This window comes from Bos taurus, chromosome 11 (genome assembly GCF_002263795.3).
Source record: "Bos taurus isolate L1 Dominette 01449 registration number 42190680 breed Hereford chromosome 11, ARS-UCD2.0, whole genome shotgun sequence".
NCBI lineage: Eukaryota > Metazoa > Chordata > Mammalia > Artiodactyla > Bovidae > Bos > Bos taurus.
The window spans coordinates 87,023,723-87,036,889 of NC_037338.1; the positions used below are offsets into that span (position 1 = coordinate 87,023,723).

Here is a 13,167-nt window from a genome sequence, read left to right on the forward strand (position 1 = left end):
GGAAGTAGGGAAACGTGATTAATAAAATCAGCCCATTAGACTTTCTTGTTTTTGATGGAACTATTTCCTCCTCTAAAATTTGATGGTCGTGAATTTGATGGCAGAGATTATTTACCTAGCCAGACTTGTCCCTAGAGAGGCAATCTGAAACAATTCCATTAGAATCCAGATAACGATCAAGAAACATAATAAAAAAGAACCACGTGAAAGTAAGTTCAGATCTGGTCTGATATTTTGATACTCCTACATCTCCTCCCCCAAGAATAGTCAGTAAACAGAGTACTATCTTTTCATTGTCTTTGAACCCCATGTTTATGACTGATTTAAGGTTTAAATGTGAAACTATTGTGTATTAAAAAAAATACTTTTGCCAGACAAGACCCTTTAAGTCTTGTTTGGAAATCTTAAATGCATTCATATGTGTTTTATGTATGAATCGATTTATTTATGAAACACTTAAGACCTGCTACTTGGCAGGCAATGTTCTAGGTACTGGAAATTAAGCACTTAAAACAGGTGAAGTTTGGACCCTCCCGTGAGAACCTACCTTGGATCTTACGTCCTGGAAAAGTGCTAATAGTGAATACACCTTGTTCCTCTCTGAAAGAGGAGACTGCTGACCTGGGTCATACAGCAGCACGTGGTAGAGCGGCACTTTGCAGATTTGTGACTGATGGAAAGCAGATTCCTCTGTAGCTCCGGTGCCTAAACTCGCACTCTCAGAAGATGCCCCGTAGTTTTCCCAGCTTGCTCACATGTTCATTCCATCCGGAAGTCCTTTCAGATATACTTATCCCAGCCCAGCCTGTTTCATCTGGCCCTCACTTGTCTTCCACATGGACTGAGTGCAATCTCAGTCCGTTGCTTTAAGCAGCTGAGTGTGTGTGCATGTGCATGCGTGTGCACACTCATACACACTGTCTGCTCCAGTTAGGTTTTTTAACTCCTTGGGGGATAAGACCATGGTCGGGGACTTTGGTTTAGCACAGTGTTTTATATCTAGTAGTAATTAATATCAGTATTTGTTGACTTCAAGCAACTGTCCTAAAATTGCTTAATTTTAGAACAGTTTCTTTAAAGTGGTCTACATTGATTTTTTTTTTTTAATGCCTTGCATTTCTTGAAGATTTGTCTTTTATGGTTAGTCAAACCACTTAGTATATCAAGACCTTTCCTTCTGTTTTTAAGAATTATATAGATTATGCTAGTAAGAAAATTCTCAGTGGTACTTTTTAATGGTCATTAAGAGTTGTTTTTCTTGTTCATGAGCCCCATAGCCTTTGGCAGGAGTGGTGGGATCACTCTCTTTCTAATCAGGCAAAATAATAAAACTAAATTAGTATGGCTATATCTAACATCTGCTTTTTTCTTTTTTTTAATGGTTGAAGAGAATATTAGGGGCCATTTTTCTTTGATGTTAACTCTCTTCCTCCTGCCTTCCTTTCTCTAAAAAGTTTAAGCTAGATTTAATAATTTCCACTATGAGTTTTGGTTTTTTTCCCCCCTGTTTAATTGATTACAGAATACACAGGCAGGTAGATCCATTTTGTAAGAGCCCAGAGTTCTCTCTTCTGAAAGCCTCTACCATGAGCTTGGCTTTCCTGCTGAGTGTTATTTCCTTTGGGATAAATGTTGACCTCAGTGGGTGAGGCATCTGGTGGGAAAGATTTGTATCAAGGGCAAAAAAGTGAAAAACAATCATTATTTTATGAAAGTAATTGGGTTACAAATTGAAGTATCCATATTTTATTACTTGGTTATAAATCCTCTTTAATCCTTTGTTTCTCAGCCTTTTGTTGGGACTAATTGTGGATCTTGGCCACCCGTTTTAGGTTAAATCTGAAGAATTCTATACACAGGATTTTAATTTTTTCATCAATTAAATGAAATGTACCATACAAGATAGAATGTAATTATCAAGTCATTAGTTGAAAACTCTTTAAGAAAGGATGATTCTCCTTTTGTTTAGACTTTTGTTTGTCATGCATGACAAACTTAAAAAATCTGCTATGCCAAGTGTATGCCTTTGTAAATTCTATTTATGTTTTGAATGAGAGAGGTGGTGGAACTATATAGATGGATGTTATTCTTAGTACCTGAATTATTATTTATTTTTCATAGTTCTCATGTAAGAATATTCATTTATATCATTGTATCCCAGACTGAGATTTTTTTTCCCTTGTAAGCCTAAGCTTCTTCCTGCTTTGTTTATTCTCTTCCATTACAGACTTGATGATGCATTTTGCACTTATTTCTCAGTACTTCTGATGGAATCAAGGATTTTAAAAGTATATTTACGGAAACTGGTTGTAAAATAACTGGCTCTTAGTTGATATGATGAGGGTGTACACCTGCTAACTTTTCGTCAACCCGGCAGGTTTTGGGTCCTGCTCCCAGGTGGTGCTCCTTCTTGGACAACTTGACAGAGGAATTAGAAGAGAACCCAGAAAGCACAGTTTATGATGATTACAAATTTGTCACCAAGAAAGACCTTGAAAATTTAGGTAAAAGAAAATTACGATGAAATGTTTATAAAATTATTTCTACTTGTTTTGAATTTTGAACATCAAAAGTGATGGAGTCACATTTATCTGATGTTGCAGATCTTCTCTTTCTGACAAATCAGGTATTAAACATGGAACATATAGTGTCTACTTAGAAGATTCAGATAAGTTCAATCTACTGAAGTGTTTTTGTATGTTAAGTGAGGAACAATTTTTTTAGCCTACCACCTGTGTATAGGAAAATACCAGTCCAGGAAGCAGTGACTTTCTTTCAAGTACTATTTGAATATAATAAGATTGTGAGAAATCTCAGAGACTGCACGTAAATGATTTTTGTCTCTCTTGTAGGTTTGCTTATTAATAGACCTAATCCACAACTTAGAAACCATGAGATGAATCCTCAAATATGTAGAACCTTAACTGTTATTTGGGTTTAAAGAATACAAACCAAAAATGCTTCTTAATAATGGCCAACATTAAAATAGGGCTTACATGTGCCCAGGCAGTATTCTGAATGTTATATATACATTTTATTTAATCCTCATACCTGTGGAGTGGATATTATTATGATTTCATTTTATAGGCAAAGAAACTGAGGCATGGAAAGATTAAAGTAACTTCCCAAAGGCTTTAGTGGTGGTAAATGTGAGGGTTAGAATTTAAACCTAGAGTCTGTGCTCTTAACTAGCCTCAGCCATACTCTGATACCCTGAAGACCATACTTGTCTTAGTTGACTAGCACTAGTTTGCAGGATGAGAGTAGGTTTTGTTAATCTTGTTCTCTTGGGAAAAGGCTGCATAGAAAATTATTGAGAATAGGAAAACAGGATCCATTCTCTGCAAGCCTAGGCAGCTTAGTTGTCTTTAGAACAGAGAGATATACAATAGCAGTTGAAAGTTAAAAGAAAATAGAATCATGTAACAGATTAGACCAGAGTCTTAAACTTTATATTTAAACCATATAATTTAGCACAATTAATTCAGGAAAAATTATTTTCTGCCAGCTACCACCAAAATAATTCCTTAAATTTTAATGTGTTTAAAAAGAAAAGAGTTGTGTTTAGCCTTTAGAAAAGTGACTTATGGATGAAATAAGGTAAAATAGATCTTTCTGTGGAAATGCCTTCTTAAATATCTCCAGCATAATTTTTACAGTATGGTTGTGTGACACTCACCTACATTCTTATACTGGAGAATAAAAAGACATTTTTATTTTGTGAATTTTTAAAAACTACTGTGTTTAGTATATTTTGGGTGCTTTTTCAATCTCTTGACTATGTTTGTTTTGGGTGAGGAAGGCAGTTACAAAGATTTAAATACGTTTTGTTAAAATACATTCATGCTGCCAGTTTTTTTCTTCAGATGCTAATTTTTTTATGCATTTATTTGACTACACAGAGTCTCAGTTGCAGCACACAGGATCTTTAGTTGTGGCATGTGAACTCTTAGTTGCAGCATGTGGGATCTTGTTCCCCAGCCAGGGTTCACATCTGGGTCCCCTGCATTGGGAGCATGTAGTCTTAGCCACTGGACCATCAGGGAAGTCCCCACACTGCCTGTTTTTAAGACTATGGAAATAGATATAATAATCAACAAAATAAATTATACTAGAAATCATCTTCATGTAGATTATTATCTTTTAATATAAATTAGCCATTGGTTATATTGGTTTAACATAAGTAGCTTGTGTTAAAGTAAAAATAAGGCCATGTAACTGACTTCTCTTATTTCTTAAGATTATAGCATTTGAAAACTTGTAAGTTCTGTCATTTCCTAGCTATGGCCTTTAGCAGGTCCTGTACCATGCCATTTCCTAAAATGTGTTTCGTGGATCCCTGCTTCTCTAAGAAGTGCTAGGTGGGCAGCTTAGTGGCTAATACAGGCTTTAGAGAGGTTGACATGGGCTCACACCCCACCTCTACCGCGTAATAGCTCTGTGACTTGACCAGTTTACTTAACTACATTATGCCTTGGTTTCCTCATCTACAAAATAATAATAATAATGACACCTACCCATCAAGTTGCTTAGAGAATGAATCAGATCATGCCTGAAAATTACTCAGTACAGTATTTAAACAATCCATAATGTTACCTATCATTTTAAGAGATTTGGGGCAAATAAGTTTGAGGAATGTTCAGTTTAACCAAGTTAATTCAGTTTCTCTACTGTGGACTTTGAGCCTTTAATGTCATTATACATTGTAAATCACCAGGAGGGAGGAAACTTACTTAGTCACAGAACCTTGTCTTCCTCCAAGATCTGTTGGGACTAGTGTTCTCTGGAGCTAAGGATGAGAAAACCTGATGCCAGATCTCTCCTTAGAATTGTTTTAATATGAAAAACTTCCTGCTGGATTTTATTCATGACCTAACTTGGAATGGGAGTAATCCTGGGCCACAAATATAAGTTCTGTATACTTAATAGAGGAAATAAAAAACTATAAAAACACATGTGCAGGAACCTCAATGCAGATTGTTGTGCGTTTGGACATTTCATTAAGGCTCAGCCAGCCCCACTGCCCCTTTAAGTTTCCACTGTGCTAATTCAAACAATGGAGTTTTATTGACCTAACATTCTAGGAAAGTACTTTTCTGACCAAGGCTTATAATTACCTTATGAAATTATCCTAAATTTAGGTTTGCCTTTCCATGTTGTTCTATTTAGGTTTTGTACACCTATGTGATTTTTACCTAGACATTATTTGTAGCCCTGGAGGGTTGTTTATTTCTAAAATTTGGATCTCAGGGTAACGCTTTCCTTGGAACTTTAGTCACTTAGTATTATACCAACTAAAGCTGCTGTTCATGTGAATTATCTCATAGGTGATCTTATTCTGAAGATGAATATTCTCGTAACCTTTCTCTGTGTAAATATTTGCAGTTAATAATTTCTATGACATAGGCAGGGCATCCTTAGGTGACCCCCAGCACCACTAATTGTAAATGAAATCTACTAAATCTTGGGAACCCTGTGAAAGATACTCTTTAAAGCAGGGCTGCTAGACACTCACTGGCATTGGACTTTTCATTCATCCATAATGCAGTATGTGTGTATATAGTACATGTGTTGGTATACATTTGCCAGTTATTCTGTTTTGGGGGAACACATACCCTTCCTACATTATTGTTGTGACACAGTTTTTCTTTTGTTTTTGGAAATTACGGGCCATCTCCTTCCCCCACCTCACTCCCGCCCCTACCCCGGCCCTGTTCTTGCTTGGCAATATGAAAGTTGACAACCTAGTGTTGAATCTCAGTATTATTTTTAGATTTAAAACTGGCTTATGGAATAAAAGGCTTCCCTGGTGGCTCAGAGGGTAAAGCGTCTGCCTGCAATGCAGGAGACCTGGTTTGATCCCTGGGTCGGGAAGATTCCCTGGAGAAGGAAATGGCAACCCACTCCGGTATTCTTGCCGGGAGAATCCCATGGACGGAGGAGCCTGGTGGGCTACAGTCCATGGGGTCGCAAAGAGTGACACGACTGAGTGACTTCACTTTCATGGAATGAAAAAAACCTGAGAACCAGTAGTATGGGAAGCCCTTCTTTACTAGTCTGTTATAGCTCATGAATACCTTTCCATCATTTTTATGCTTAGTACAATGTTACATTAAAAATAAGTAAGATAATGTTGCTGAAGTAGATTAAACTTTTCTTTGCAGTTATTAAAGAAGATTAGTGGTTCTAATCCTTACATTTTTACTTAGAAGTGAAATTATAATCAAATTGTAGTCCATGAAAAACTGCTGAATTTTAATCAGGATTTCATAAAGGTCTGCCCTCTTCTGGTTAACTTCCCCCAGGGCTCACACATCTCATTGGATCACCTTTTCTTCGGGCATATATGCATGGATTTTTCATGGATATAAGGCTCTACCACAAGGTAAGTATAAAGCTACAGTTATTTAAGGTGACTGACAGTCACTTTGTGGCCATTTCTTCTCTACTTACATATATTTTTATAAAACATACTTAAGATTTGTAAAATATCTATCCTTTGGCATAATATTCATGCTGTATATGAGACATGCTACTGAATCTAGTTCTCTTGTGTTTCATTTTCTTCTACTTCAAAAAGGTGAAATTGATGCTAAATCCATTTGCTTATGAAGAATATAGGAAAGATAAGATCCGGCAGAAGATAGAAGAAACACGAGCACAAAGAGTGCAACTAAAGGTAAATACTAGAGTCAGCATTGAAGCTACTAGAGAAAGGCTCTGCATTTTTATTTTATTATTCAGAGAAGCTTGCCATCCCTTTCTTACTTTTCCCATTCTTAGTTTACATCATTCACTAATATTTTTGACATGTTTTATGTGTCGTGAGGGTGGATGTTCTAGTTTCATCCTTATGGTAAAGGTAACGGTGTTGTGGCAAGTAATGCCAGGTGAGCTGATACTGTCGGTCCTACCAAGAAAATATGATGCTGCTTTCAAACAGGTGTTTTTAGACTTTGGAGTGCTGGGGCTTTGCTAATCCCCATTTCTTGGTGACACGTGGGAGTGTCTTAGGCTAGCTGCTTGGATCATGGGAAACGGTCATCAGACTATGCCAGGGCCCAGACAAGAATCAGGCCACACTAGTTCTATTATCAGAGAGAATTTAATGTAAAAGAACTGTTACCTGGGTATTAGAGAGGTGAAGAGGCAAAACCACTGCAGTACTCATAAAGGAGGCGGCGGCTGCAGGGAGCAGCTAACTCGCCAGGACCGGGCAGTAGGAGACAGGCGGGCCTAGACTCAGACCTCGGAGGAGGGTTGACAGCTGGCGGTGGGGCCCTCAAGGTAGGACGAGGCTGTTCCCGGGAGTGTGGGGGAGCCACAGACTGGACTCCCTGCTCTGCTGGAGCCACGTCATTGCTGCCAGGAGACAGAACCACTGATGCACGACACCAGCCCTCAGCCAGCAGAGGGGAAGCGGAAGCCCCGTCTCCTCCTGCCTTCCCGGCCTGATCGAGATCGACCACCAAGGGATATGATCATTTCCAACTGAACATTTTGTAAAACACACACACACACTTTCAGTGCAGAGACTAGTAGCAAGCTTTTCCTTTTTCCAGATTATTAGGTGCAAGGAGTGAATATGTGTGTGTGTATTGGCCAGGGCAGGTTAGGACATAGAGTCCCTTTGTCGCTGCTCTTTGCTTTAACCTTCAAAGCTCAATTGTAGGTATTGCAGTACAACTTTTTATTTTTTTCTTCTCCACTAGAAATTGCCAAAAGTTAACAAAGAGTTGGCACTTAAATTAATTGAGGAAGAGGAGGAGAAACAAAAATCTACCTGGAAAAAGAAAGTTAAGGTAAGATTTTACAAGGCAAAGAAAATACTGATAAGTTATTTCTCTGTTTTCTTGATAGTAGATTATATCCTTTTACTTTGAAAATGTGTTTGGTTTTCCTTGTTCCCTCTGCTTATTAGATAGTATATGCTCAATATGGAAAGTTTGTAAAACAGATAAAGAGTGTAAAGAAGAAAGTCACTCATGTACTTCTTTTTTTTTTTTTTTTTACTCATGTACTTCTATCCAGAGAAAGGCATCATTAATAGTTTAGTGAATTTCCTTCCTGTCTTATTTATCTTAAAATTATAAACTGTAATAAGATACTACCATATATATATATATAAAATATTTATCTTGGGTCTGTAAAATAACACGTGGCTTCCCATTTTACTAAACAGTCTTTATAAATATTTTGAGAGCTGCATATTTTATCTTGTGGATATATTTTAAATAACCCTTTTATTGTTAAATAGTTTGTTTATTGTTTTTCTTTGTAGTCACTAGGTTTGTTTATAACTGAAAAACTAACCAGCTTTTGTTTAGACTTGGCATTACTGGGCGCATGCACTCTAAGGAATAACTGCTTTCTACCTTCTATCCCTAATGTAAAATGGACAAAGGTCAGTCATAAATTAAGTAAGGGTCAGCTGGTGGTGTCAAGACAGGAGGCGGATTTTTTCTCATTTTCCCACAGAAGTGAGAGCTTCCTCATTCCTCTCCGTGCTGTTTCCCCATCGGCTTAGATCAGGCAGGCAGATAAGTGGGCCAGACTCTTCTCTGGAATGAGTTGTAAAGATCCCATCTCTCCTAAGAGCCTGCAGGACTTGCCTGAGTAGATGGCAAATTGTGTATCTGGGCCAGCTGTGTCGAGCTGTCCAGAATTTTGTTAGTGTTTATTCTTTCTCAGTTCTCTCTCTAGTTTTTTAACCAGGTAAGTGAATGGAGACAAGTGAGCTCTTCGTGTATTTATTTTTGTACGACTCTTCTTCAGGAGTGTCAGGGGGCTGCCACTGAAGAGTCTCGCGTCTGGTCCCCCTTGCTCACCAATTGTGTCATTGTGGGTGACCCTGAGCTTCACTGGGTCTAGCGTGTTCTTCTCTAAGATGAAGAATAGGACTGCGGTGGGGACGGAGGGGCCTTCTTGGTGCTGTGATTGTGTTTGTGGCTGTGTACCTTCCTAATTTCATCAGTGTATCACACGTATGTGTAGATCTTTAAGTGTTCAAAACTAGGTGCTTCCGGCTCCCTTGACGTTCTCTTTGGCATGCTTCCAGTGATTTTCTTGTTAACCCAGCCCGAGGATGGTTAGGGAGGTAACTTGTCAGCTTTATAGGTCATTCCCCAAGCTTCACGGATACGATCTTTGGATTTACACTCATTTGCAGTGCGAAGGGAGAGGAGCTGGTTTACACCGCAGAGGTCTTCTTTCCTATCTACAGTTTATGCATCTGAGTCTGTATGACATTCAGTATTACAGAGAATACGACACAAATTACTGTTTAATTTTGATACTTTGTGCAGCATGGTTTACACAGTGTGCAGGAGCCTTTCTTAAAGGTCTTATGATTATGAAGATGTGGGAGAAGTCCCCTTTCTCTCTGCCCGCCCCCCCCTTCTTCACACTCTTGCTGAGGTTAGAGACGGCCGAAGGAGATGGAGAACACAGTTGGCATTTGCTGTGCCCAGGGGTGCAGGATGGTAGCAACAACCCCAAGAGCTGAAAACATGCAGAGTGACCTGCGGAGTCCATGGGAAAGTCACGGTTGTCTGTGCCTTTAAAACAATTTATAGGGTTATCCTATAAAGAAGCATCCAGCTACGTGCTGTTCATACTGCAAGTGCAAAGAGGAAGAACCTGAGAAATCCCTCTCTTCTTCCATCAGTTTCCCTTTAGCTGTTGGAAGCTGGAAGCATGGTGTTTATAGTGGTGTGAACTCTAGAATACTGCTAGAAAGGGGTGTTTGTCATTGACTTTTCAGTGGCTTGCTGACCCAAGTCAGGTCTCATTATTGGAGTTCAGTTTCTTTCCAGAAATATTTAATTTAGGAAGATCCCCTGGAGAAGGAAATGGCAACCCACTCTAGTATTCTTGCCTGGGGAATCCCATGGACAGAATAGCTTGGCGGACCACAGTCCATGGGATTGCAAAGAGTCCACAGTCCATGGGATCGCAAAGAGTCAGACACCGCTTAGCTACTAAATACTAAACAACAGCAACAACAAAAAGTCTGTTGTTAGAGAGCGTGTCTAATTTGTCGTGTAACAGTTGTATCTGATTCAGATGGCCTTGGAACTTCCCTAGTGGTCCGGTGGTTAGGACTTGGTGCTTTCACTGCTGGCACCTGGATTGCATCCCAGGGAATTCAGATCCAGCAAGGTGAGGCCAAAAATCAAAAAACAAAGACCTTAAAAACTGTTCCTGAATTAAGAAAAAAGTCCTTCATTACAACTGTAAAGAATACTTGAAAGAATTGTTAAATCCATCAGCACTTCATTAGTCTTGTCTTTGAACTCAGCTTTTCAAACTCTTAAGAGCCTTAATAGCTCTGGTAACTTCTGATTTAAAAGTCAGTACGGTGCAGTTATGGCCTGCTTTGACTCCAGCTGAAATTTCATGGAGGCAGACAATGAAATGTGTTCCCAGATATTGCTCTCACTGATAACATAATTAAGTTCTAAAAAGATGTTTCCCATTCACTTCATGTTAGATCTCCAGTGGCAGGTGACCCACCACATAATGTCGGGGAGCAATTATCTGGACCTTATCCAAACTTAGAAATGTGATGGTGTTAATTCTAATTAAGAATCAATTCATTTATTCTTTCAGCTATTATATATTGCGCTCCCAGTAGGTACAGCACTTTGGGAGAGGCAAGCAAATGGTGATCCATTTGATCTATAAGGGTATGTGTTGTAGCTAAGCCACCTTCTTACAAGGGCCATTTCTTGCCCGTTGGCCTTTTCTGCCAAATTTTCACCATTGCCTTAAAGTCTTGTATGAAGGTACTTCTCTCGAATTCTGCAGCAGCCCAGCCAGGCACTGTCGTGCATGACATCCGTAGGCAAGGTATGTTCTGTGGTTCAGAGACTGTGGGAGAAGTGTCCTACTTAAGGATTCTTCCATACCAGCATCAGCTTAGATGTTAAGTAATTATTTATCTCCCCAGGGAAAAGACATAATTATGCATAGACCCTGGGTTGGATCAGATCAATCCCTGGGTCAGGAAGGTCCCCTGGAGAAGGAAGTGGCAACCCATTCCAGTATTCTTGCCTGGGAAATTCTATGGACAGAAGAGTCTGGCAGGCAACGGTCCAGAGGGTTGCAAAGAGTCAAACACAAGAGAGCACTCAGGGAGAGGAGGAGGAGATGTAAAGAGTATCTGCATATTTGTAACAAAGTAAATGCTGAATAAGAGAGCAATCACGAGTCAGTGATGCCATCCAGCCATCTCATCCTCTGTCGTCCCCTTCTCCTCCTGCCCCCAATCCCTCCCAGCATCAGAGTCTTTTCCAGTGAGTCAGCTCTTCGCGTAAGGTGGCCAAAGTACTGGAGTTTCAGCTTTAGCATCATTCCTTCCAAAGAAATCCCAGGGCTGATCTCCTTCAGAATGGACTGGTTGGATCTCCTTGCAGTCCAAGGGACTCTCAAGAGTCTTCTCCAACACCACAGTTCAAAAGCATCAATTCTTCGGCGCTCAGCCTTCTTCACAGTCCAACTCTCACATCCATACATGACCACAGGAAAAACCATAGCCTTGACTAGACGAACCTTTGTTGGCAAAGTAATGTCTCTGTTTTTTAATATGCTATCTAGGTTGGTCATAACCTTCCTTCCAAGGAGTAAGCGTCTTTTAATTTCATGGCTGCAGTCACCATCTGCAGTGATTTTGGAGCCCAGAAAAAGAAAGTCTGACACTGTTTCCACTGTTACCCCATCTATTTCCCATGAAGTGGTGGGACCGGATGCCATGATCTTCGTTTTCTGAATGTGGAGCTTTAAGCCAACTTTTTCACTCTCCACTTTGACTTTCATCAAGAGGCTTTTGAGTTCCTCTTCACTTTCTGCCATAAGGGTGGTGTCATCTGCATATCTGAGGTTATTGAGATTTCTCCCGGCAATCTTGATTCCAGCTTGTGTTTCTTCCAGTCCATATTGGCTTCCCTGGTGGTTCAGACAGTAAAGCATCTGTCTGCCTGCAATGCAGGAGACCTGGGTTTGATATCTGGATTGGGAAGATCTCCAGGAGAAGGAAATGGCAACCCACTCTAGTACTGTTGCCTGGAAAATTCCATTGACGGAGGTGCCTGGTAGGCTACAGTCAGTAGGATCACAAAGAGTCGTACATGACTGAGCAACTTCACATACATAAATGTTATACATTTTATATCTAAATATACATTTTATATACATATACATTACATTTTATATCTATTTATATAAAACCTGACAATATGTAACTATAAAACCTGAAAATATATACTTAGCAAATAGCTGTTCTTCTAGTCTTGGGCAGTATCACCTGCTCTGTGTTTACAGGTAACTCCAAAATGTATCCAGTGTAGCCCTCTCTTCTCTCCTGAGCCCTGGTGCGTGGTTTCAGACACCTGATGGCATCCATCAGAATCCAGGCATACACTGAGTTAACCAGTCTTAAATGGAACATAATTTTGTTTTTTTTCTCTGTTTAACTTCTCTCATTCACTGGATTTTTCTAAAGACACTTTTTAATAACAGTTTTACATTCACAGCAAAAGGGAGAGGAAGGTACAGAGATTTCCCACATACCCCCTGCCCCCCACACGTGTGTTACGTCCAGCCCCAACCCACCTTGCTGTTAATATCCTCCACCAAGGGAGGATGTTTGTTACAGCTGATGAACCTACCTTAATACGTGATAATCCCCTGAAGCCCACAGTTTACATTAGGGTTCACCCTTGGTGTTGTTCATGCTGTGGTTTGAGACACGTGTCCACTATTAGAAGGTAAGGATATTTTCGCTTCCCCACACCCTCTGAGCTCCACCTTTTCATCCCTTCCCTGGACCCCTAGCACCCACTGAGCTTTTGCCTGAGTCCATTGTTTTACCTTTTCTTCAGTGTCATTTAGTTGAGATCGTAGCTTTTCAGATTGGCTTCTTTTGCTTAGAAAGGGTCTCTCTCTGTCTTTTTGTAGCTTGATACCCTATTTCTTTTTAGCGCTAAATAATACTCTGTTGTCTGAATGTATCATGGTATACTTATAGCCACTGGGGGACGTCTTGGTTTCTTGGGTACATAATTTCTTGCCCTTTATTCCACCCTATGTCTTTTTTTGTCTGATCATCTCCAATGATAGATCCTAACTTAACGGTATTCCCCAGCTTTCTAGTCACTTTAACTAGAC

General features: G+C 39.6%; 1 protein-coding gene across 3 annotated transcripts in view; it reads left to right on the plus strand.

Moving 5' to 3' along the window:
- The window catches only part of NOL10 (nucleolar protein 10), an 89,949-nt gene that overhangs the window by 52,242 nt on the left and 24,540 nt on the right, over positions 1–13,167 (plus strand). For all 3 annotated transcript variants that reach the window (XM_024998630.2, NM_001075740.2, XM_059891239.1), the window contains 4 exon segments: positions 2,378–2,504; positions 6,306–6,385; positions 6,581–6,679; positions 7,713–7,802. In XM_024998630.2, coding sequence (XP_024854398.1) covers positions 2,378–2,504; positions 6,306–6,385; positions 6,581–6,679; positions 7,713–7,802 — 396 coding nt within the window.